Below are 25,766 nucleotides of genomic sequence, written 5' to 3' on the forward strand. Positions count from 1 at the left end.
CAGGTGATTTGGCACATTAACCCATGGTACTGGCTGGCTGGCTTATGTGTTATATTAAAGTGTCCTGCTGACTCAAGTATTAAGCCTCAATCTAGACTTAATTCAACAACTGCTTCCTGAGCACGGATGAGGTACTGGTCCTAAGCTCTGCCTCGGGGCTACAGGAATGCGTAAGCTGCACGAAGGCCGCCCAGTGGACGGTCAGCTCTGCACAGCCCCTCCGGACACTCAGCACACTGAGGAGCGCCGTGTGCTCCCCCCGGGGACGGGGCTGCTGTAGGCTTGGGTCTAGCGGCGCCTGGCACAGAGCAGGGGCCGCAGGAGGCAGCCCCGGAGCGGGCAAGGTGGGCGTCTGAGCTACGGTAGATAACACAAGCTCTGAGAGGACACCACACAGGTGGGCCTGTCTCTTTTGGGGGTGGGTGGGATTAGGGAGGCGACACCTGAGCTGGGCTGTGAAGATTGAAGAGGGGCACCCCGGGGGGCAATGGGGGTGCAGGGGGGGTGGAAAGAAAGGCAGAGAACAATGCAGGAGGTCCAGGCGGTCAGGGGCGGGGTGCGGCTAGAGCGGAAAGCGGAGTGTGTGCAGAGAGATGAAGAGCCGAGCGGGGACCGAGGTCAGGAAGGACCCAGGAGCGGTGCCGAGCAGTCAGGCCAGGGAGATCTGATCACCTTCTCAACTTTAGAAAGACTCTAAGACACGTGCTTAAGACTAACGGGGTGTAAATAAACACAAATCAGTAATGTAATCATGCTTGCCCAAGATGTACTGAGAAGAGGATCTGCCAGGGAGAGGTGGCCAAGGCCTGCCCCCACCCCTGCCCCAGCCCGGCCCCCTACCCCACTCCTACCTGAGCTGAGCCTTGAGCTCAGTGAAGCGGGGCCGCCGGCTGGGGTCGTACGCCCAGCACTTGGTCATGAGGCTGTAGAGAGTGGGAGGGCAGTTGGGAGGCATGGGCAGTCTCTCCCCGTTCTCGATGCGCCCGATCACGTCATTGTTCTTCACGCCTTGAAAGGGCTTCACGCCATGCATCAGGATTTCCCACATACACACACCTGTGGGGCAGGAGCAAAAACACAGCCGTGAACTTAGCAGGAGGAGGGCAGTTCCCATGTTTCAGGAGTGACTTCAGAGCTGGCACACGGGCCAAGTAAAGCAGCGTTCAGTTAGCTCTGCTATCAAACAGAAACGGGAACGTTAGTTTAGTAGGATGGGAATGATGAAACAGTATTATCAAGAAAAAAAAGAGGTTTGTAAGAGGTTTATCTCTCTAAAAAAATCTACACTAGAAGACACACCGCCCCCCAGCTACAGTGGTATTTCACAGCATACCTCAGTGAACCAATTTAAAGAGGCTGAATGCATTTTAGATTTCCCTCCACTTTAGTCCAACCTGCTCACAACCACAGCAGCTGACCCGAGGCCTGACAGAGAAAACCCTACAGTTCAAGTCTTAACGCGTTCAGACTCTCAGATTCCTCTCAAGGCCCCATCACTTGGCGCACTGGCCAGGCAGATGTGCCTGAGAACACGCCCCTTGGAGCTTCTGCTGGTGCTGAACTCTCTAGATTCAACACTGCTCATCATCTTCATCACAGCTCTCCTCTTGCAGGTGCCTTTGTGAGTTCCTCGCCCTGCCCGCCACCCCCGACCCTGGAAACTCCCGTCTGCCCCACCACAAGCGTGGCCTGTACACCTGTTGCCAGGGCAGGGGCAGAGGGGCTGTGACTGTCTTTCGGCATCTTCAGCACCTAAGCTGGTGTGTGCCTCAGACAGGAAGGCACAACTTCACGTCAATGTGAATTAGATCTGAAATTAGCCAAAAGACAAGGATTTTGAACAGTGTATGACCGCCCCCCTCAAAAAAACTGCCTTACTTCTGTTTTTTTTCTCACCAGTAATTATGACAATATCACTACTAATGACAACACCGGGTATCATTTCTTGAGACTTCAATGCGTGTCTGGAACCCTTCTTTGAAATTTACATCATCCTTAATCCTCACACCTTACATCTTTTTAAAAACTGTTGTTTATGAAATCTAAGATGCTATGGATTTTAAGATGCATTATTATATTACCAGAAAAGGAGGGAATATGCTGCCAACTAAATTATAATGTGATCCTTTGTTACCTCTTAGAATTATTTTACTCTTACCAAAGAGCTCTTTTAAACTCATTCAGATAAGAAAGTAGCACTGATATGAACAAAACCAAGTCTACACACATGCATGCGAGTAACCACATAAACACCCCGAGTGACACCAACTGTGAGGTGCCACTGATGCATCACAAATCCTAGTTCCAGAAATGTGAAGAAAAACAAAAAACAAATAGGCATCTCAGGCCCCGAAATGAGGAATTCCCTTGAGACGTTAAGCAACCTGCTCCATGGGTCACAAAGCAGACAGTGAGGTCTTAGGATCTGAAGCCAACTGGACTGCAGCCCCTTCTCCAATCTCAGGGCACCGTCTCCTGTCTGACTGAATTCCTTCTTTCACCTAATATGGGTTAAGGCACTAAATGGTTGTTGAAAGGCAACAGCAAGGAAGCAGAAGAAAAAAATGAGAACACATACTTGAGAAACATAAAGTTGTTTTTATTTACAGGAAAAAGAAGGTGCATAAACTTAACAGATCATCTCCTGGGAAGCTGTCTGAAATCCAGCAGAGGAAATACGCACAGAGGACCATGCACAGGATCGACGCGGGAGTGTTGTGACTGAGAGAGGAGGCGCAGGGAGAGCGGAGAAAGGGAGCCCACGTCGGGGTGGCACACCTGCCGCACACGTGGAAAGGGGACAGTCAGGTGACCCTGAAGGTCAGAACCAGTTTCAATGGGAGGAAAGGATGTCAGGATGAGGTGTCTGGAAAGTAGGGCGGAGACGGAGCATCATCCACACCAAAAAGGTGAGTCATTTAAAAATGCGGCTGGGAAGAGGGAAGAAGTGCTGCAGGATGAACGTCAGCCACACGCACGCATGCCTGGGGGCTCTGCAGGGACACAGAGGGCAGGAGGGGGGCGGCAGGGACCACCGGGGCTGGCAGGGGGGACATCGGAGCAGCAGCGCTACAGGACGCGAAGGACAAGCTTTCAAGCCTTGAGACAAGCTGGGAAGGAGGTCAGACTCCAGAGAGAGGTGAAAGGCAGTCAGTCTCAGACATGCCGGATTTGGGGGCCATCACGTCACCCGACGGGCAGGTCAACCGTTTACATCACTCACGTAAAAGTAACGCCACACAGAAGGCTGCAGAGAGGAGGGAAGGGAGCAAAGAGCTTACCCCATGAGGGAGGAAGAGGTCCGCGCTAGATGGGTGAGGACGGCGTGTGATGGTGGGGGTCGGGCAGGGAAGGGCAGACCAACTTCCGACTCTGACCAGACAGCGCGAAGTTTATTCCGTAGAACATACGAACTGTAATTTTAACCACAGAAGTTCTCAAATACTCACCAAACATCCACACGTCACTAGCTGAGGTAAAACGTCGAAAATTGATTGACTCAGGAGCCATCCATTTAATAGGCAATTTTCCTTTGGAAGCTGGAAGATTAATTTGAGAAAGTAAAACCTCCCTGTTATCTGCTTAGGGACCTCACAGTTAGAGCCACCTGAGATTTCCACTATGGGGTCTTTGGGAGAACCACTTTTCCCTTCCTTTCAATGCTAGTCACTTGGGTGATGTGGGGAGGCGGGGAGCAGGGCAGGATGCAGCCAAGAGCTCACAGCCAACAGACTTAACAGTCCAAACCTTAGCTCAGGTACTAAGAATATGAAAATTAATAATAACTTGAAGAACCAAGTCAATCTGATTCTGAGATTGGCAAAATTAAAGAAAAAAATCACATCAGCTAAATTTCAGCTCAAAAACTAAAGGATGGAAGTCTCTAGAGTCAGTAGATTGGAGCTCTGTAGGAAGGCTGGGAGGAACTGTGTTCACTGAGCCAGGGTGCCCACCCCTCCGCTGGGAGGTGGCGAGCTGTGTCTACCAGGCAGAGGGTCGGGGGCTGGACATCTGAGTTGATCCCAGCTGTCAGCAACTAGAGATAAAGCTGCAATGAACAAACACCAGTTTTGTATAAATGTGGGCTTTCCTTTCTCTGGGTGAGATGGCTGGGTGTCTCTTTCTAGGTCAAATGAGAGTGCATGTTCAGTTTTTTAAGAATCTGCAAAACTCTTTTCCAGAGTGGGTGTATCATTTGACATTTAACACCCTCACAAACAATTCACAAGTAACTCGCCTTGCCTTCTCCATGTCTGCCAGCATTCCATGTTACCACTACTATGACCATGGCCGCCCCAACAGGTGTGCCCAACACCCCCAGTGGCTCACTCTGCACTTCCCCAGGGGTGACGTGCCCTGTGCCACCTGAATAGCCTGCGGAGGAATCTCTCTTCTATCTTTTGCCCCTTTTCCACCTGTGTTCTTTCCCTTTTCACCTGTGAGTTTTGAGCGTTCTTTCTGTAGCCCGGGTAACAGTCTTTTGTTGGGGATGTGGTTAGCAAACATCTCCTCCCACTCTGTAACTGGTGGCTTTCCATCCATCTGCCCAGGTCTTTTGCAGAACAAAAGGTTTTAACTTCTGATGAGGAACAAGTTATTATTTTTTCCCTTTTATGCATGTTTTTGGTGTCAAATCCAGGGACTCTTCGCCTGGCCCTAGATTCAAAATATTTGCCTCTATTTTTCTTCCTAAAAGTCTCACAGTCTTAGGTCTTGTAACTAGTCTATGATGGGTCTGAGTTAATGGAGAGTGAGTGTAGGTTGCGGGCCGTTTCTTGCCCAGGGATGACCAATTGCTCTAGCGCCTTCACCGAAAAGGCTGTCGTTGCTCCACGGACCTGACTACACACCTACGTCAAAGCTCAGCCGAGCACATTAAAAGGTACTTTTTTTAAGAGCTAAAAATCACTGAACATACTTCCTACTTGTCGCTCTGGTTTCTTACCTTTATAGTAAGTACTATCTTCCATATATCGGGATAATCCAAAGTCTCCTAATTTTACGCAATCATTTGAGGACACCAGAACGTTCCGAGCAGCAATGTCCCTGATAAGGAAGAATGTGGAACAATAAATTTTAATACGAGAGGAAAACCCCACAAATTGATCTATGTTATATAAAGACACATAGGTACTCTGAAAGACAGCTTATATATAATACAAACAGGAACTTTATTATACATTGAAAAAGAGAGATGCTTTTATTGTTTTACTTCAAATATATTCCTTTTGGCAGATATTTACTCACTCAATAATATGGTGATTAGTATCCTGAATAATGGCAAAGAAAACTCTCAAATAATGAAACCACTTACTACTTTTCATACAATCACACTGCCCACTGCAATAACTGATGGACAGTACAGGGCAGGGTGTGTAACCCTACTGTTACTAACAAATCTCATTAAATACAATTAAAATGATCTTCAGAACTCTTCCAACAAAAAATACTAGGCAAATGAACTGTAAGGGCTTTCACTTGTACTCAAATGAGAGACCCAGATTAAGAACAGAAATTCTGCACAAGGCTAACAGATGTTACTTATGACGCTATGGTGTCCTAGAAAGTTCCATGACAATATGTTTTAGGTCCACAGTGCCACATAGAGGCTGTCAACAGTATTTGTGGAAGGAACCAGTGATGTGCTTCCAACTCCATGTGAGGAAAACCCCTCAACTCCATGAGTCCCATGCCATGGCACTACACAGCAGGACTTTCAGCGCCGTCTGTGTAGGAGTCAAGAGGGGCAAAGGGTCTCAGGCACCGTAAGAACCTCCTTCCGCCCACCCCCCCACTCAGAGGCAGCTCACCAGCTTCATGACTGGTCTCACCTGTGTACAAATCTTTTACTCTCCAGATACGCAAGGGCTGTACTAAGCTGATAGGCATATAGGATCAAAGACGCTAGATCCAAACTGTATTTCCTTACTTGCAGAAACGACCGCAGCTTTTTCAACAATGACCAAAAGGAACAAGAAAAATAATTAGTGTCAGAGACTAAAAATCAACAGCAGAAGAGCTACATTCAACAATGATCTGGAAAGGTCCAAATGCGTTTTTATGAGAATGCCTTCAATTCTATCCTAAAAGAAAAGAAAAAAAACCCAAAAAAATAGGCATAATGAAAGAGACACATCATCTCAGAAATCATGCCTAATTATTCTTCATTTGAGATCCAATTGCAAAAATTAGAGTTCTCATGATTACAGACACATTTCTGGAAAAATACAGAAAGATGGTTCCAGGGAATGAATAAAGCTGTGGTATAAAATACCACCAGATAATGAGAGCCGGAGAACAAAAAAAAAATCTAGTTACAAAACAAGCCTCCTCCACAACCACGGTCAGCCCACCTCCCCAGAACACCCCACGCCCCAGGCCGACCTGAGCACAAGGGTATGAGGACAAAGGGGAGGCAAGAAGTCCCCCCTTCGCCGCCAGGGAATCTTGGATGAAGAAGGGTAAAATGGTTACGTGTTTACAGGTGTTTAAGCACTAGGCTTACGGGTCCATACTATGACCAACAGGACTAATTCGGCTAAATGCTAATATAGCAAAGAAGGGAGATGAACTCCAATCCTACACAATCTCCCTACACATAAAGTGAAGTGAAGTGAAGTCGCTCAGTCGTGTCTGACTCTTTGCGACCCCATGGACAGTAGCCAACCAGGTTCCTCCATCCATGGGATTTTCCAGGCAAGAATAGTGGAGTGGGTTGCCATTTCCTTCTAGCATTACTAATGATCTAAGCCAGAAGAATTAGCAAATTCTCCAAAAACAAAAGCAGAAAAATAATGTGAACAAAACAATTTACTATGTAAACACTCCATTTTATTTGGAAAAGTATAGGAAAGGAAGAAGAGAAATCCTAGAGGCCTTAAGATATTTCCTTCACCAGAAAGCTTTGTCAGGACTGGAAGTGGCAGGTGACCAAGTGGTTATTTTTTTCCCCTCTCTTGCTGTTGCCTAAAGAACATGCCCAGTGATTTGAGAGTGAAAGAAGCAATGTTAGAGAGGTTTGGGTAAATGAATGCTGAATTTAGGTAAATCAGAACCACTGTTTCACCTTTGGGGGACTTCACTTTGCAGTGTCTTTTAGACCATCTAATGTTAGCCACAGTTTCTTCTTAGAGCCTCACAGAGCTGTCATCAGAGCTGGGGAGGAGATCAGGGGGGCCACCAGCAGCGCCCTGTTCCCAGAAGGCAGGGCCGACACCACCGTGAGAGGACGACGGGCCCAGGCCATCTCTGATTCCCGGAAACTAAAACCCCGATTCTCACTAAAAGCAAAACTGCCTGGTGTCCTTCCAGAAACAAGTAATGTGCACAATGTGTTAGACGGTTAAACTAGTAGATTTCAGCACCAACGTCACGTGCAGACATCTGGAAGGTTTACCCCAAGCAGGGCCCAGGGAGCAGCCTGGAGACGGACAGAGGGCGGGGCCCAGCCGGCCCGCCCATCTGTGACTCAGTGGCCTGGGTGGGGCCCCGCGTCCAGGGGGTGGTGACACACCAAGGAGCGTCTGCGTCCTGGAGGAAGTCAAATAAGGACATCTGCTCACGCTCTGCTACGTTTTAAGAAACCGGGACTCACGTTAGTTGGTCTGAAAGACACTGCAAAGTGAATTCCCCCAAAGATGAAGCAATAGTTCTGATTTACCTAAATTCAGCACTCATTTACCCAAACTCCACTAACATTGTTTTTTTCACACTCAAATCAGTGGGTGTGTTCTTTAGGCAACAGCAAGAGAGAGGGAATAAAGAGAACCTCTTGGTCACCTGCTGCTTCCTGTCCTGACAAAGCTTTGGGGTGGGAAGACCCTGCTGCCTGCACTGAGCTAGGGGACTACTTGGGAACTTAATGAGGACACTATACTACTATAGTGAAAGTGAAAATGAAGTCGTTCAGTCACGTCTGACTCTTGCGACCCCATGGTCTGTAGCCTATCAGGCTCCTCCATCCATAGGATTTTCCAGGCAAGAGTGCTGGATTGCCATTTCCTTCTCCAGGGGATCTTCCCGACCCAGGAATCGAAGCCGGGTCTCCCGCATTGAAGGCATACGCTTTACTGTCTGAGCCACCAGGGGAGACCCTTGGCTTCCCTGGTGGCTCAGAGGGTAAAGCATCTGCCTGTGATGTGGGAGACCTGGGTTCGACCCCTGGGTCGGGAAGATCCCCTGGAGAAGGAAATGGCAATCTACTCCAGTATTCTTGCCTAGAGAATCCCATGGACACAGGAGCCTGGTGGGCTATAGTCCACAGGGTCACAAAGAGTCGGACACGACTGAGCGACCACACTATTACACCATACTACTATACTACGTATACGCACACATACACTCTCCTGTGTATACTGTGAGAGTGTACGTCACCCACTTTCCTGCGGGTGCAGGCGCGGCAGATGGGGGCGGGTACCTCTCCGAGTGTGCACTAGTATACGCACACACACAGACACTCTTATATACTGTGAGAGTGTATGTCATGCACTCCCTTGCAGGTGCAGGCGCAGCAGGTGGGGGGCGGGTACCTCTCCGAGTGTGCACAGCTCCATGATGATCCAGACCGGGTTCTCTGTGATGACTCCGATCAGCTTCACAATGTGAGGGTGGTCAAACTGACGCATCGTTACTGGGGAGAAACAGGTGTCCACCGTCATTGTTTTGAAGATCTTTCAGTTTCCTGAAGACGAGTTCAGCTAAGACTTGGGGCTAACGGGAGTTCGCTGGGGGTCCAGTGGTTAGGACTCAATGCTTTTCACTGGCTGAGAAAACCTCCTCTTCTTTTCCAGGGACAAATCTGACCTGAGGCTAACTTTCCAGGTTTTCCTCTGGAAAGCTGACCGAGCTGGAATGTGTGATTCATTTTCTAAGAAATACCCTTCATGGTAAAACCACCTGATTGGTAAATTGCTGGTGGGGCAGCAGGCGCTTTCCTCAGTGTGAGTGCCGCTGGGCGTCCCCTGCAGGGCCCCAGAGTCCATGCCAGTGGCTTTGAGAGGATTTCTCCTTGACCCGAGAGGCTCTGGCATCCATCGCTGTGGCCGCATCACCTCCCAGCACTATCAGGGCTAAGTAAGCAGTTCCTGGACCACTGTGAGGACTTCCCTGTGGGGAAATGCCAGCATGTGGCTTCCAGGCCTGAACTCCTCTCAGAAAGTCTGACGCCAGACGTGGCCTGTGGCCGTCACGTGAGTGTGACTGCTTTGCTGAGCCTAGGATGACCAAGAGGGCCCTGCACAGGTACACATACCTAGATGTGGGGACCTATTTTTAAGCATGTACACATTTCTAACATCAGGTTAAGGAAGTCACCTGCACAGCACGCTAGAATGACTGAGACGCAGGACAACATTCCTAGAACTACAGAACCTCAAACCTGGAAGCAACCTGACAGGCAACCTAGTGCAGTGGTCCCTCCAAAGCACCTGGATTTCACAGCCTACTGAAACGAAAAAAAATTTTTTTTTTAACTTTGGGGACCAATTCAGGGTTGACTTTTATGCTGCCAAGCAAGGACATGAGCAACAGAGCAGGAGAAACTGTCTCGTCATACCCACTCTAGTACGGAGCCCAGTGTGGACTGCAGCTCAGTGCCGGCTCCATCTGGGGAAGACAGGCCTCTCTGCTTTCACTCTGCACACCACACAGCTGACCCTCCATATCCACAGGGGATGGGTCCCAGGACCCCTGGAGGGGAAGCAAAATCTGAGGACGCTCAAGCGCTTCTGAAAACAGCGGAGTATTTGCATGTAGCCTGTGCACAGCCTCCATGCACTGTGCCTCCTGTAACACCTAATGCAACGTAAACACCGTGTGTACAGGCGCCAGAGCACAGCACAGCCAGGTTTTGCTTTTGGGACTTTCTGGAATTCTTCTCAATATTTTCAACCCACAGTTGGTTGAATCTGTGGATGTAAAACTTGTAGATATGGAAGACTGTATATCTATATATATATAGATCTACATATCTATATCTATATATATAGATTGCACCCAAGGACCACACTGGCTCTTCTTGCAGACTGACCACACCCTCACTTAAGAGAACTCAAACCCTTAAGGTATTCTCCCCTCAATTTTTCCCACACATCCCCAAAATAGGACCTGTTAGTTTAAACCAGAGAAACAAACAAAAAACACCACACACATCAATACCTGGTGCAAAACCCACAATGTACTGCTGACAGCCACCTCGTCAGCACAGCTCATCACTTCAGTGCAGCGTGATGGCCTGGGACAGACGTTCAGGAACCCGGCACATTTACTCTTATTTTCAATTGACTTACCATCTCTTTCAGTTTTGTGCTACCCTTAACATATAGTTAACAAGCTTTTCTATTTCCTCGGGGTAATCATTAAGAACACTGCACAGAGCAGGGCTAAGAGGAGACGGCGGCCGCCAGGAAACTCTATCTGCAGGACTGAAGCCTGCCAGGCGCAGCAGTCTGACTCACCCAGGGCCAGGAGCGCGGGCCAGGGTGGCTGCTGGCTTCCACAACCAGAGTCACTGCAACAGTCTTGCTCGCTCCTTTTTGAGTTGTTTGTGGCTCTTCCACACTCTGACGGCAGAGCTGAGCAGCCTCGACAGGGACCACCTGGCCTGCAGAGCCCAGGATATTTGGTACGTGGTGCTTTATAGAAAGAGTTTAATGACCCGATCTAGTCCACGCTGCCACACTTACATGTACAGCCTGTCAAAGCCCTACAGAATTTTAGGTATACTGCCTGTAGCATGTTTCTCTGAAATTACAGCCTTTCAGAAAGAACAAGGTTAGTTTGACCTGACTACTTACAAAATGCTAAAATTGATTTTTGTAATAATGATTCCAAAGTCTTACAAAAATCACAATACCTACTCGCAAAAATTTTAGAGAAAGGTAAGCAATTTTTAAAAATGTGCAATTTTGAAAATATATAATGCACTTTACCACCAAAGGAAAAGCACATAGGCTGTTAGGTAATGATGGCTGATACACAGTCTATGTTTTCTCAGCCTCGACGCCCTAAAGAAGCACACCAGTTGAGATGGAAGTCATCGCCAGGCCCTGTCTCATACTCCAGTCAAAGATCAAAGAACAGGATCAGGACTTGCTCTGACTTGACTGATGAAGTGACCATCTGGTTTATTCCATGACTTATCACTTATTGGGCTGCTGGGTGGTAAATATTTATTGAAATTCCATGTACATGTGATGAAAGACACTAAGATTCATTCATGCAACCAAAAGCTACAACCACCTTCTGTGAGTTAAGCCCTGTGTTGGCTCTGGGGCTGAGCCATGAGCAAAACAAACACGGTCCCTGTCCCCACTGGGACTTACAGTCTAGAGGGAGAGAGAGGCATCGTGTATTTAATTATGGACACTTGGGAAGGGAAAGACCAGGCTCCCGTGACAAAGCCTCTGAACGAGAGACCCTTCAACTCTGCTGGTCGGGAGGAACAAGCCCAGTGGAAGCAGGATGAAGGACCCAGCCAGAGGCAGGCGGGAAGGAGCCGACAGGTGCACACAGGCAGGACCAGGGCCTGCTTTCCACAGGGCTGTCCTCAGGAGAGGACCTGACTCTACAGCGGGCCCTCAGGATGGTCTGGGCCCTGCTCCCCACTCATCCTCGGGTTCCATCCTGCAGGGACTGTCTGTCCTGCTCACCATCCAACTCCTGGACCTGCGGGCATCACTACGTCTGCCCAAGCCCAGAGTGGAGATAGTTACGGTACAAAGTGCCAGGGGATGAAGGGGCAGTTAGTCAATCTGCCTTCACACCCCAAATGTGACAGCTGCCCTGGAGAACTCTGTACCCATGAGCCTCAACAAATACAGGTATGAACTGCATGGCAACAGAATAAATGTAGCTGCCTCATAAAAGTAAAAAACATTGTTTTTCTTACTTCTTCAGAGACCGTTTGGATTTCACAGACAGAAAGTCAAAATGGAGTCCCACAGAAATGTCTAGAAACTTACAGGCTTCTTGAAGGAACTTCTCTCTCACACTGTCCGAAGTACAGTTTTTACATGTTTTAATTGCAACTGCCAAAGCTGGATTCTCCTGTGATGGGGACACATGGAACAAGAGGTCTCTGTGTTAATCAGTGGGCACATTTAGGAAAGGCAGTTTATTCTGCAACTCTGTGGATTCTGGATCAGACAGAATCAGAACTATAAAATCTTAACAGTGGGAGGAACACTTAAAATCCCCTGTAGAAAATCCCCAGAAAGCAGACATGCAAGTGAAATGCTGCAGGTGACTCATGTCCCACAAACACCCACCCCCCTCACCCATGGTGCCTCCGGGACTCCTGCAGGGGCTCAGGCTGCACCGGAACAAGGGCCGGCAACCCTGTGCACCGCCAGCTGATGTCCCAGCGGAGGATGCAGACAGACACCATGAACGAGACGCTGAGACGTCGCAGAGGTTAGAAGGTAAGCTCCTGGAGAGAGAGCGGAGGGGGGACAAGAGCAAAGACCTGCTGGAGGGGCAGGGGTGGCCCTGTGGCTTTTACCCTGAGGGAGGGCCCCCCGCCCCGGGGCAGGGTCTGGGCAGAGGCGGGCCCTGTTGACCTTGGCCAGGAAGGAACACTCCAGGGAGGTGAGGGGAGGTGTGGATGTGGAGGGCTGGGGGGTAACGGGGGAGAGGATGCCAGGCTGGGCAGGAGAGGGCAAGCTGGGGTCTCTGAAGCTGACCAGAAGCCCAGCTCTGAATGTGACGGGCTTGAGATGTGGTTGGGACAGCGAGTCACACTGGGGAGTGGGCGTCAGCACTGGGTGGGGCAGGGACGGGTCCTGGAGGCAGCCACAGTTCAGACAGTGTTGGAAGCACAGGCTAGACAAACCCCACAGGGAGAAAAGGGTGTGAAGACGGCACCCCCCAGCCCCTCCACACCGAGAGGTCAGGGAGAGGGGCGACACGCCAAGGTGCAGGGGGTGGCGAGAAACCTAGAAAACACGTCACCCTCGGAGCCAAAGAAGCTGAACTTCCTCATCCAAGTTCAAAAGAAAAGCAAGAAATAAGAGGTCACTTCACGCAAATCAATTCAAAAAACACCAGGGAAGATTTTAACTGGAAATGTATGTGTTTATCCTATCCTTGGCTTTGGGTGGTCCCTTCCAGAACCATCTATTTCTCTTATTTCAGGTGCCCTGTTCACCACCCTCAAAAAAAAAAAAACCACCTCATTAGAACAGCAACCTGATTCATAGTATGTGTTCAATAAATATTTGTGGAATTAACAAACACTTTGAATATTATTCTTTTAAATGGAAAGGCTCACTTACAAGTCATGGCCAGGGTGTGTCTTTTTTTTTTTTTTGCATATCTTAAAAGTACCCTCAATTGCATTAATTTGTTTTAGATTTCATGCTAACTGCACACTGTGATTCTAGGACATGCTCTCAAGCAAGAGTGACATAAATGGCCACAAGACTGTAACACAGACTCGGGGGACCGCAGTCCCTCTCCAACCCTGAGGGAGGTGTGCCCATGTGGCAGGACCACCCTGGAGGGAGCAGTCGCCAGGCCCCCAGAGGAGAGGTCTGTCTGCTGAACGCCTGAGCTTGGGGCCTTCTGACAGTCTCCAGTGACACACCACGCTGCTCTGAATTTGAGACGGCAAACTTCTAGGACCAGAACCATGACTTCTACCTCTGTGTGAACCTAAGGCTGACTGATATATTTCAGAAAAGATACAAAATGCCCATTTTTACAAGAGAACTGAAAAACAACAGAAACTTCTGTAAGACCATAGATTAGTCACTCCTGTCAATTCACACTCAAATATTGAACATGGTGCTTTCTTAAGACAGTAAAGAAATGCAAAAGAAGCACTGCCCTCTAAAGAGGCATGGCTTCAGATGGATGCTAAGCCTGAGATTTCGGGGCAGCATGTGGGCAGAGGGCTATAGAACTGTTACTGATGACAGAGGCTGAATGAAAGATTAGAACGAATAAAAGACAGACCCAGCTCTCAGGAGCTAATTTTGCCAGTTTGGGTTTCTGAACATAGCAAGTGAATTGACGTATATGATAAGCCTTGCAGAGGACAATGGCAAATACCCTGAAGAAGCAGGGCCTCATGAGGATAGACAGGAGCAGGCCATGCAGGAGGCGGAGCAGGCACGGCAGGGAGCCGCCCGACAGGACCTACCGGGCTCGTGTAGGTGCCCTGGTGCACGTCTCCAAACTGGCCCTCTCCGATGCACCGGCCGAGTTCTATTCTTTCTCTCTGAATCTCGTAGTCCCTGGCTGCAAAACACGATCCACACACCAGAAGACACTTCAGTGCAACATTCCCAGTGTAGAAAACATGGGACACATTTCATCACCATCGATGAGTAAGAATTTCACTGGTGGCACATCATTCTATGAAAATGCTTTAAAGAGAGTGGAATTCTCTTAAACGAGTATTTTGAAAGGAATTTATGTAACTGTTATGGCACTGCTTAAATTATCAAAATGATGAGTTTTATACAAGGTAGGGTTTTTTTTTTCATATTTTTGAATGTCTGATTCAGTTGATTAATTCAATAGTCTGCTAAATAATTGCTCCAGCTTTAAGTTTATATATGTTTGATTAATATATACTATTAGTTCAGGTATTAATATATGAAGTCTAAAAAATGGTTATTTAAAGCAATTATTTCACAAGTAACTAAAGTCTGTAGACATGGAAGGAAAAAATTGTGGCATGAATAAGTTTGTTTTTTAAAAGTTTAAGAGTGTTCCACTTCATTATAATCCTATCTATATTATTCACAGAGCTAAACGAGTTTAAAGAGGTAGCTTCTAGGACCAGCTTTAAGTCAGAAAATTTGGGAACAAGGTTGAATGTATCACATAATAGATTACGAGTATTTTATATTTTTGACAGCATCAGCCTCAAATTAATGTAATCAATTGTCATGATTTATACAAATCCAATTATTTGGAGGCACATGGAAAGAAACTACCCACTGGGGACCTAGGTGATGATTCTAATCCAATGACCTGCTTGGTATTTTGATTTCTTCTAATTTGTCAAATTAGAAATCACATGGAAAATTCAACCCAAATTTTAGATGGTCATTTTCCTCTTTAAAATCACTTTAGCTGGTAGTTCCATTGATTTAACAGCATGAGTAAACCAATGAAAAAGTTTAAAAATAAAAGTTAACTGGAAACTGAGACATCCCGTATCATTCCATGGGTTGCAATTGCAAGCAAATGCAGTTATTTTAAAGGAATCCTGTTACCTTCATCTATTCCATAGCTTTCTGTATAGCAATTAAGAGAGAAAAAAAGTGAAGACCTTGCTTAGAAATAACTAATAGCAATCAGGTTAACAACAACAAACTTGGAGAGTACATTTCAATATTTACTTCGTCAAATATTTTGACTACTAACAGGAGTTAAAAAAGAGGACCAAACACGAGTGACAACACAATATCCTCAAGCTAACGCGATGCGATACGCAAGGCTTTGCATTTCTATCCCACAAACTCCTTATACCATAACCCATTTTTCTGGGGTTTAGATAAAAGTTATCATGTTGGACATCTACTACTCAACTATGAATAATATACTAATAAAAATTTGGATAGTCTGCAAGAATGTACAAAAGACTAAGTGGCTAACCAAACCTTGAAACCAAAATTTAAACATTTCTCCAAATTGCTACCGTGAGTCACAGTAAACCCATTTAAGTCTCAACTCTTGCCTCCGTTTCAAATCACCAACCCAGGAGCCCTTAGAAAAGTTCAGCCCCCCCACCCCCACCTTTTTCCCCGCAGGATACCCACAGGGTTGAGTTGGACTGGGCTATTTCTCTCTATTTTGGTATATCTCAACATGTGTAGGAAATCTATTGAGAACAACTTTCAAAATATTTATATAACAGGGTAAAGCACCTGAAACATTTTACAAACACACAGAGCTTTCCTAAAACCAGGATATTAGATGCTGAATTATTAGGCCTCGAAGGCTTAATGAGGACTCCTAGTCAGGCCTCTTTAACAGGTAGGGTTAACTTTTTTTTTTAATTGAGACACGCCCTTGAAATTTTCCAGAGCTGGGACTATATACACCCCACCTGGAGAGCTGGGGCTCCCAGGCTCTCCTCACCAGCATGCCGCATGGCAGAGAAACAGAGGGTGACACTGCCGGGCTGCTGCGGGGCGAGGGGCGGCGAGGAATCCTGCTCTCCCCACACCTCCCACCCCAAGCTGGAAGGACTGGACGCAGGAAGCTCTTTGTAATTGCTTAGTCAAGGGCAATAAGAAATGAAACCTCAGAGGGGAAATGTGATTCATTAAAAGGTGTGCATTCAAAGAACTGTATGTGTGTGTGTGTTTAAATACTAATTTCCTACAGACAGGAAATGCTTTAATCATTAAAGGTTATATATTATCACAGAGCAAGAACATAAGATTACAAAATCCCCATAACTGAACTGACTTACGATAGATATTTGAGTTTCAGGCTTCTGACCTGGCAGTGGGCACGGAAGGCTGCAGAGAGTATTTCTACTATGAACTCAATAAGCTATTAAAAGGACAATAAACATCTAAAACATTTAAACACAAGATATTTAAAACTCTGTCAAATCTGAACAGGAGCAAAACCAAAAGCTACTCACTGGAGGGCATGGTGTAAGTGTCCTCTTCATCTATGATCTCGGCATAATCGTCCGTTTCTGTAGGACAGGAAACATGTATGTTGGAAGAGGTTAAATCTCCGACCCCCTGGCCTTGAACTAATTTGAGAAGGCAAAATGATCTGCCTGCATCCCCTGCTATGCTGACATATTCTTACAACACTATGACTCAATTTTTGTGCACACATGAGTCATTTATGGAAATAAAGGTGACATCATGGTCCACCATGTCATAATACACAGACTTGTTCCTCAGAGAGCACACAGACTGACACAGAAAACCCTTGTGGAAAACAGAAGACAGGAAACGACTGTGTGCACGACTCAAACGCACCGAGCAGCTGGGCTGACCGTGAAGCCCGCCTCCCTACACCCAGCACACGTGTAGAGCCCCACCGCCGTCTGCTGGGGCTTCTCCAAGCACAGCTCAGACTTCATTCGCAACCAGACCTCACAGCATATTCTCCATGTTCTTCGGAAAACAAAATGGCATGTGGACGTTTGAGATACCTTACTTTATCTGTTCAGGGTGAAAGCAACCCAGGAATTGCTCTTGTAACTTTTCACTCAGATATTTGAACAGTGTCTATTCATGTCAAAAGGGTAAAAGATGTGTCAAAAATAATAAAATCAGAATAGCATAGAAACCGAGTTCTTCTCTGGTGTAAGTTCCAATGCTTCCACCAATTCCTCTCAGTAATGCAGGAACTTAACGACCCATTTCCATATTAATGGTGGGAAAACTCCTTTTGAGGTAAACACGAACTCACTTGGATAATAATTACACTGGAAAATCACTCGGGTCTTCTATGTTTTTCTCGTACTGGAAAGAGGAAAACCTTGAGTAGCTCTGTGCACAGGGTTTAAGCTGCTGGGCCAGGAGAGGCTATAAGTTCTAAAGAATTAAAAGTTCTCTCTTCTGTGCTTCCATTATTACTTCATTCAGATATTAAAATTATAGAAACCAAAGACAATAGAGACTATATACTGTTTATAGTCACTAGAACATCAACTATTCTGCATACTGCTATGCTAACAACTGAGATCAAATGTAAAAGTAGTTCGAAGAATTCATTTCTCAATTTGTCATCATCATTAAAAGTAATTCAAGTAACAACAAATTCAACTGGCAGAACATAAAGTCCATAAACAGGCATTCCTTTAGGTATTTGGCAAATGTGACCTATTCCTAAGCCCTGTATGACAGGTGGATAATTTATATTATTCTTATGTGTTTATAAATATTACTACTTTCAGGATTAAAGAAAAAAATTATTTAATCTATCCCACACCTTACATTCCTACATTTCTCTCTCCTATCCTGTTCTCAGTGGATACCAGGAGTGGTGGTGGTTTCTAGGTCCACAGCCTTGCTTTTGGGTAAGGTGGCTGAGCGGAAACTGCGAAATGAAATTTGGGGACAGAGTGTGCCGCCAAGGCTGGGGTGAGGAAGAGGACTAAGTGGGGGACCGTGTCAGGCTAAGGCCACACAGGCGGACCTCAACCGTCCACACTGTCGGCAGTGTGGCGACTTGATCTCCTGCACCCACAGACCACCCCCACGGTCCTCTTTCACATACACCACACACCCACCCCGCTCAGGGGCAACACACATCAGCTGACCCTGAGGAGGCTGGATTCTGCTGCAAAACTGCCCAGAACTCTGGCTGTGCCTCCCCCCACAGCCGCCCTGTTACCACAGCTGCCCTGGAGTCATTGTCAGCCCCTGCCCTGGGCTCTTGGCTCCACTAAGATGTCAGGGGCCCAGGACTCAGCGGGCTTCCCAGGGCCACTGGGGCCACTGTCTGCCTGTCCTTCGTTTCCCTAAAGAACAGTGTCTGCCGTCTGCTCAGAGACCCCTCCTGGCCCCCAGCCACTCTCAGTCGCGCTGCCCAACGTGCTCTGCTCAGGGTCTGTCACTACCAGCTCTCTGCTGGTCCTCTGGATCTTGGGAGCGGAGCCCCCGGGCAGCGGGCCCTGCTGCAGCTCATCCACTGTCCTGTTCTCAGCCTGCAAACCAGAGCTGGCACTGGGGAGGTGCCGGGCAAGCGCTCACTGAACAGAAACAAGGCGTGCACTCCAGGCACGCAAGGGGGGCTGCGAGCCTGAGGCGGCGGGGCCAGGCCAGGCAGAGCTGCATGCGGGCGCCCACAGCCCTGTCTGTGCTTCAGCGGTGCCCTCACGTGTCCGATGAGAACATGTCTGCCTGCGGGGATTGTCATGAGGATCACAGAGACACACATCAAGCTGCGGTGGGCCCTGAAGACGACGGGTGACTGAGGGCTGCGATCTCCTTGGTGCCCTCTGCTTCTGAGGCCTCCCTGGCAGGAGCCCTCTGGGTGGGGCTACAGTGGCTCCCAGGACTGCCTCTTTTTATAAAACCCTCGGCAAACAGACAACCTCTGAACTGCTCTCAGGGAGAAAGAAGAAGAAGGCTCATACATCAGGCTGGCACACAAAACTGATTTGGGAAAAAAACAAGCTGCATACACTTTTGTTTACACCATCACAAGAAAGAGTCTGCAGTTTTTGTGTCTTGGTGTGATGTGAATGCTACAAAAAAAGCTCTGGGGATTATCCAAAACACCCGGGCATCACTCGTGATGAATGTGGGTGTGGATACTGTGACACCAGGTGAACAGGGAGCTCTCGCTGCTGTGTTCTTCTCAGGCTGGTTCTCACGGGGCAGGGCCAACATTGGTGAAGGCACATGCACCTACAAAGGTTTACCGTGACCTTCTATGTAGGGCTTTTCAAGTGAGATACTTGGCGGATTTCCCCAAGAACTCTTGATATGGATTTGGTTCTACTTTCCATTTTTCTTTCCTGGTTTTTAGGATGATGGGCTAGTACGACACTGATATGAGAGGTACTTTTTCATACTCAACGGTCCCTGAACAACTGGAGTCCACTCTGAAACCATCTGGCCCCCAAATACGGTAGGAGGAAAACATAAGGGAAAAGGAGGCAGGTTGAAAGATCTCGACACAAATGAAGGGAAGAGCTGAGTGTGCTCCACTTAATCATGGTGGCCACGGCTAACGGAGACCTGGGCACCTGCCAGACACCATCACAAACAATACACGCACCATTGCTTAACCTCGGGAAAATCGTACATGGTGGGTCCTGCTCTCATCATCCTGTTTCCCAGGCTGGAACCTGAGGCCCCCAGAGGCCCTGGAGGGGCCCTGTAGGAGGGCGCCCGGGCCACTGCGTTCCAAGCTCTGCTCTTTGTCACCTTCCGCATTTCTGGGGGCTTCGTCTTGTGAGACCAGACCCCCTGCGTCTTGAGACCTCAGCGCACTCCCCTAAGTGTGCTTGGGGACTTCACCCCCAATGTGGGTCCAGCTTTTGTTCCAGGGCTGTGCCCAGGTAGGCTTTTGTGGGTCTGTGTACTTGGGAGACAATTTCAGACCATGAGTTGAATATTTCAAAATGAACACTCTGAAAAATGGAGGCCTCTGAAACCATGGGTAACACTGTAATCTGAAAGGTTTTTCAGACCATGAGTTGAATATTTCAAAATAAATACTTTGAAAAATGGTGACCTCTGAAACCCTGGATAACACTGTAATTTACAGTGTTTGTTTTCACAGTATGTGGTAAAATAAAAATGATGTGAAGACATGTTAAAAGGACAGAAACTGACAACTGAAATGAGGAAAGAAAAGTATCAAGTTCTCATTCTCAAAGATGGTGAGCGAGACCTAGTAAAGTCGCTCCAGAAACCTGGACACGCACACGGGTTCTGCTCTGTCACCCAAAGGCCTGATGCGTCTGGAGGCCCTGGGAAGGGCCAGTCTGGAGAGCAGGAGGGACGGGGCAGTGGACACTTGGATGTAAATATCAGAACTGGACCAGGATCTGCAGCCCACCAACCTCCCGGGTGCCCTCAGTCCCCTGGTGGGGAAGGGGGCGGGCGGTGCGAGTCTGTCCCCACTTACACCGGCCGGGCCTGTTGCCCTCAGGGGGCCTGAGGACACACCGCCCCCAGAGCAGCGCGTGCAGGGGGACGCCACTGCCCAGCAGTGCAGTGCGACTGAGCAATCACAGCTCCTCAACCACCTGGACAGGCGAACCTGCGGTCAGCCTTGGAGGCTGCACGGACAGCAGGCGGAGGGGGTGGGGGCCGGGGGAGGAGGGCCTTCAGGAAGCCAGGAAGGGTGCTGCTTTGCTCTGTGACGTTAACCAGCGCTGTGACCTGCACCAGGGTCGGCACACTTTTTCTGTACAAGGTCAGAGAGTAGGTATTTTAGACTTGCTGCTCACAGTCTCCACTGCAACCACTTAACTCTGCCGCTTAAACTGCAGGGGTGAGCAGACTGGTCATGACCGAAGGTATGACTGTGTTTCGATGAAACTTACTGATGGACACGGAAATCTGAATTTCACATAGTTTTGATGCCACATTCTTTGATTTTCCTCTCAACCATTTAAAAATACATAATAAAAAAATACATAATAATCCTTTTTAGCTCAAGGAGCAATACAAAAACAGGGGTGGGCTATAATTGGACTTTGGGCCTTAGTTTGTGGATCCCTGCCTTAGACTCAGGGATTAAACCCTTAGAGCTCAGCAGATTCACCTGTAAAATGAAGATAATACTCACCCTGATTCATAGTACTGGGAAATCCAAATGTGGGGAAAGTGCACCAAAAAGTTTTCTTTAGATAAACAACGTGGTAATAACCACTTGCTTGTACTCATCTGTTTAAATTTGTATGTTTTCACAGTAATCCTCAAACCACCACCGAGGCCTCTACACATGAAGCCTCCAGGGGGCAAGTGCTTTGCTGCAGGTCACCCAACTGGTGAGCTGGCGAGGCTGGAGCCTGGGCCCTGCCGCCCATCCAGCAGCCCTGGACAGTCAGTCTCTCACCCCTCTGCTCACCAGTGAAGACAACACCTAGCTACACTCGGAATCCCTGCTGGGGGACTCGGCAGTCACACAGATAAAGGGCAGACACACAGGGAACCCTCCACGGAGGAGCTTCCAGCCAGCCACCACCAAGCAATTAGCCGGGACACAGAGCGCAGAGCTTCTGGCTGCAAGGCCCGGGAGGCAGACACCCTCCCTGTCACACGTAGCTCAGACCTTTCGCTGCAAGCACTTTGCCCATAAGGATCACGTCACCAACCCAACAGACAGGAGCACAGACGGAAGCTTCAGTCAAAGCATTTTTCTCATTGAATAGTGAGGAAAAGTGTAATCCCCCTTAATTTTAGTTTATAAAATCTCACTCCTTATTATAAAAGAGTACAAAGCTTCATGCAGGCAGCACACAAGGGAAATGAAAACAAGACACTGCACGTGACTCTTAACTTTCTAGTTTATGGAGTGGTGTCCTCGACTGCCTGAAAAAACAACCGCTGCAGACAGTTTCGCAGCTGCTTCAGTCTCTGTGACTCTTAGAAATACTTTTCCTCCTGTCCTTCCTGCCACGCCACTCCCAACTATACACACGAATGTGGCAAAGTGTGTGACCCTCTCCCATTTACTGAGGAATCAAACAGTTTTGACAATTTCCCTTTACCTTTAGTTCTAATAATGAGATCCCTAAAATTCTCTATGAACATGCACAACTCAAGTTTACCAGTGAGACGTGGTAAAGAAGCCGACGGTGACCCTTCTTCGGTTGAAGCCCTGAGCAACTCTAAAGAGATCACCAGTTCACACCATCACTGGTTTCACACATGCTCTATTGGATCTAAGCCACATTTTGCCTTTCATTAAAAACTGAGTGGTATTTATATCCATAAATAATCATCTCACATTAGTAACACAAACGTGAAAATAAATATTACCGTCCCCACTAATTTCATCTGTGGATCCGGGTGGCATGCAAAGAAAGGGAGAGGAAGGGAAAGGGGAAGGGAGGAGAGAGAGGAAGGGAGGGGGAGAGAAGGGAAAACACTATTAAAATGACAAGCAAATCAAAGTGTAAGGAAAACACAAAAACCACCCCCACCCCAGTCTAATTCAGAAGGTAAAAGAAAGACTGCAGGATGGAGGAGTCAGCATGTTTACTTGACTTGAGGGCATTAGTGCAAGTGTGAAGCCTCCTCACATCACCCCAGGAAAACAGCAGTAGGTGCATTTCTGCCGCATTAAGCAAAGCTAATTTGATTGCTTCTCACCATTAAATGTTAAAGACAAGTCTACTATCCTCAAAGGAACGTGCATCCTCTTGGACAGAAATGGGAACCGCGGGTCATTAGTGTGTGCGCAGGGAACAGCCCTCAGAAGGCCTCCGCAGGGAGCCCCGGGGCTCCGGCCGCTCCTCCTGGGGCTCTGCCGATGCACTTCCACTCACATCTACACAGCGTCTGCAGAAGAACCGTCCAGGTTGCTACACCCTCACCATCTCCCTCTCCTAGATAACGCTTCCGGGGCCCTGGCTGCCCGTCCTCTGCAGCATCCCTGAATATCTGCCCACGAAGCAGGCGAGGAGACCCCGGGGCTCACTGGCACCATCCTCCTCCATCACTCACATGCTGTGTTAGGACACCCACGAGGCAAAGGTGTGGTACCTGCCAGCCCCTTTGGGAAAACACTGAGATCACACAGGAAGAGACTCCTCGCCCTGTCATGCATTTAAACACCAGCGAACAGGCAAACAGAGTCTTCTATCAGGACGGCCCACAGACAGTCACCTTGAACCCCAGCCCACAGCCCCTGCCGGGCAGCACTACACTGACCCCGGGGCAGGCACCATCTATAAGCATCATTAGGCTGCCGCCTGGCCGCTGTAATCAGCTGTGGTTAAGAGGAGAGCCTGTGCAAAAGCTGAGTGCAGTACCCGCAGAAGAAGGTTCGTGGGCACAGAAGACCAAGGGGAGGAAGCGCCTAGCCTTCTTAACCTTAGGTTGGCAGTGACTGACTCCTTATACAGAGGCAGGAGGAGGGAAGAGAAAAACAGAAACACATTATTTCAATACCAGAGAAAACTTATGTTACATTGTAAGGCATAGCTATAAAGACAAGTACAAAGTTGCAATGCTTTTATGTGACTACTGGTACACTTGATTTCTTAATATAATTGACTTGAGAGACATTAATATTTTAAAATGCAGTTTTCTCTCTTAGGAAAGAGTAGCACTAGATACTGAAACTTTAAGCAAGACATGAAGAGGTCAGCCAGATCCACAAAGCCAGCGGAGCGAGCAAAGGTATAGTGCCTTTACGAAGAATAAAGCTGACACACGACGGCACAAGCAACAGAGACCGATGGACACAGGCTCTCGTGAGCAGCTAACGTTCAACTGCAAAGAGAACAGTGCAGAGAACTAACAGCTCTTGATTTGTAAAAGAGCTTTATCAGCACTTTCCCCCAAACCATCAGCAAAGACACAGACCTTAAGTGTACACCTCAAATAAACTGCTTTCACATAAAAAACTGGAGCCAGGGTATCTGAACACAAGGCTCCGAAGCCCTCCGTCTACCAGCATCCGCTCCTCATTCACTGTCATTCACGTACTGAAAACTCTCTTGAAAGTCAACTCTCTATCAGGCACTTGCTGGATGAACGAGACACATGCCAGCCCTCCTGGAGCTGGAGACGTGACAACTGCGATGCGGTGAGGGCAACAGCGGACACGTGGCAGTGGGGTCAGTACAAGGGCGGCCCCACCCTCTGATATGCACGGGCGACACCACGTGACGGAGAAGCTGCAGCTCCACAGGCTCCCGTCAACAAAGATGAGGACTCCAGGGGCGGGCCTGGGGAGGGCAGGGTCAGGATGAGGATGGCGGCAGCTTGCTGCCATCAGTCCACGTTAGGAGCGGAAATGAGAAGAATGGAAACAATTTGGTCACATTTCCGCAGGGTGTGTTGTGATCTCAACGTGAGTCCTTGAGATCTGCCCACTTGCCTCCCTCAGCCCATACCCAACTCCCTGACCAAACTCCTCTCAACCTTAACGACCAGAGTACAAGAAATTCAGGAATACAGGGGCCAGAGAGCGACCTGCTCAGCACAGCGTCACAGAACTGCAATCGGCCAGACTCAGGGCGTGGGGCGCGGTGTGAGGGACGTGATTTCCTCCACAGATACATACAGACAGTGCACAGAGACTGCAGGGGTACACAGCCAAGCTCATCCAGCACCGCCTGTCTGACCCCCAACTGGACACCACCAAGAGTGACAAGGCCTTAAAACTAAGGAATCACAACACGGAATGACAGTTGGCATTAAGGAATTACTGTTAGCTTTCTTACAGTATAATAAAACTGCTTTTAAAAAGTCTTCACCTTCTAGAAACACTTACAGATGACTATGCCTTAGAGGTGCTTTAAGACAATCAGAGGCGGTGGTTTAGTCTCTAAGTCTTGTCCGACTCTGCGAGTCCATGGACTATAGTCTGTCAGGCTCCTCTGTCCACGGGACTCTCCAGGCAAGAATATTGGAGTAGGTTGCCATTTCCTTCTCCAGGGGATCTTCCCAACCCAGGGATCGAATCCAGGTCTCCTGCGTTGCAGGCAGACTCTTTACCAACTGAGCTATGAGGGAAGACAATCAATGAGGAATAAGAGGGTGGAGGCAGGGATGAAGTGACTGGATTTTAGTTACTGAATCTGGGTGATGAGTATCTGGAGATTCACTACCTCGTTCTACTCTCTCTACTTCTGTATTATATTTGGAAATTCCCAGGATAAAGAGTTAAGAAGCTAAAAATTCAAAAGCACAACAATATCCATTCATTCACATGATCCCTTGCATGTAAAAATATCATATACATTTTATCTTATATCATGCAGTTTGATTTTTAATAAATCCCACAATTATTATGCATCCATGACACATGACTAGAAAGCCATGAGGTCAAATTCCGGAATTTATATTTTAAAAGTTTCAAGCCTTCCTTTAAAATTTTTCTCTATGAATGAAAAAAAAAAAACAACCAATCCCCAAAATTGGGTCTTTGGACAATATCTGTTTTTATATTTAATACGATGATACTTGGGCTTCTTGTATTAATAATAATAAATTTTAAGATTATCAAAGTTTATTCATTCAGTTCAGTTCAGTCGCTTAGTCATGTCTGATTCTTTGCAACCCCATGGATTGCAGCAGGCCAGGATTCCCTGTCCATCACCAACTCCCGGAGCTTGCTCAAACTCACGTCCATCGCATCGGTGA

General features: G+C 47.7%; 1 protein-coding gene across 10 annotated transcripts in view; it reads right to left on the reverse strand.

Moving 5' to 3' along the window:
• Nucleotides 1–25,766, reverse strand: part of PTK2 (protein tyrosine kinase 2) — a 194,671-nt gene that overhangs the window by 36,361 nt on the left and 132,544 nt on the right. For 7 of the 10 annotated variants that reach the window (XM_010834795.1, XM_010834796.1, XM_010834794.1 and 4 more), the window contains 10 exons: nucleotides 23,426–23,509; nucleotides 22,431–22,448; nucleotides 16,607–16,663; nucleotides 14,141–14,238; nucleotides 11,961–12,045; nucleotides 8,529–8,629; nucleotides 5,832–5,947; nucleotides 4,946–5,046; nucleotides 3,450–3,539; nucleotides 852–1,056 (listed from right to left, as the gene is read on the reverse strand). In XM_010834795.1, the coding sequence (XP_010833097.1) occupies nucleotides 852–1,056; nucleotides 3,450–3,539; nucleotides 4,946–5,046; nucleotides 5,832–5,947; nucleotides 8,529–8,629; nucleotides 11,961–12,045; nucleotides 14,141–14,238; nucleotides 16,607–16,663; nucleotides 22,431–22,448; nucleotides 23,426–23,509 (955 nt within the window). The remainder of the gene's footprint in view (nucleotides 1–851; nucleotides 1,057–3,449; nucleotides 3,540–4,945; nucleotides 5,047–5,831; nucleotides 5,948–8,528; nucleotides 8,630–11,960; nucleotides 12,046–14,140; nucleotides 14,239–16,606; nucleotides 16,664–22,430; nucleotides 22,449–23,425; nucleotides 23,510–25,766) is intronic. The other 3 variants (XM_010834798.1, XM_010834799.1, XM_010834801.1) reach the window with 1 other exon arrangement.

Source organism: Bison bison, unplaced genomic scaffold (assembly GCF_000754665.1).
Source record: "Bison bison bison isolate TAMUID 2011002044 unplaced genomic scaffold, Bison_UMD1.0 scf7180017864036, whole genome shotgun sequence".
NCBI classification, from domain to species: Eukaryota; Metazoa; Chordata; class Mammalia; order Artiodactyla; family Bovidae; genus Bison; species Bison bison.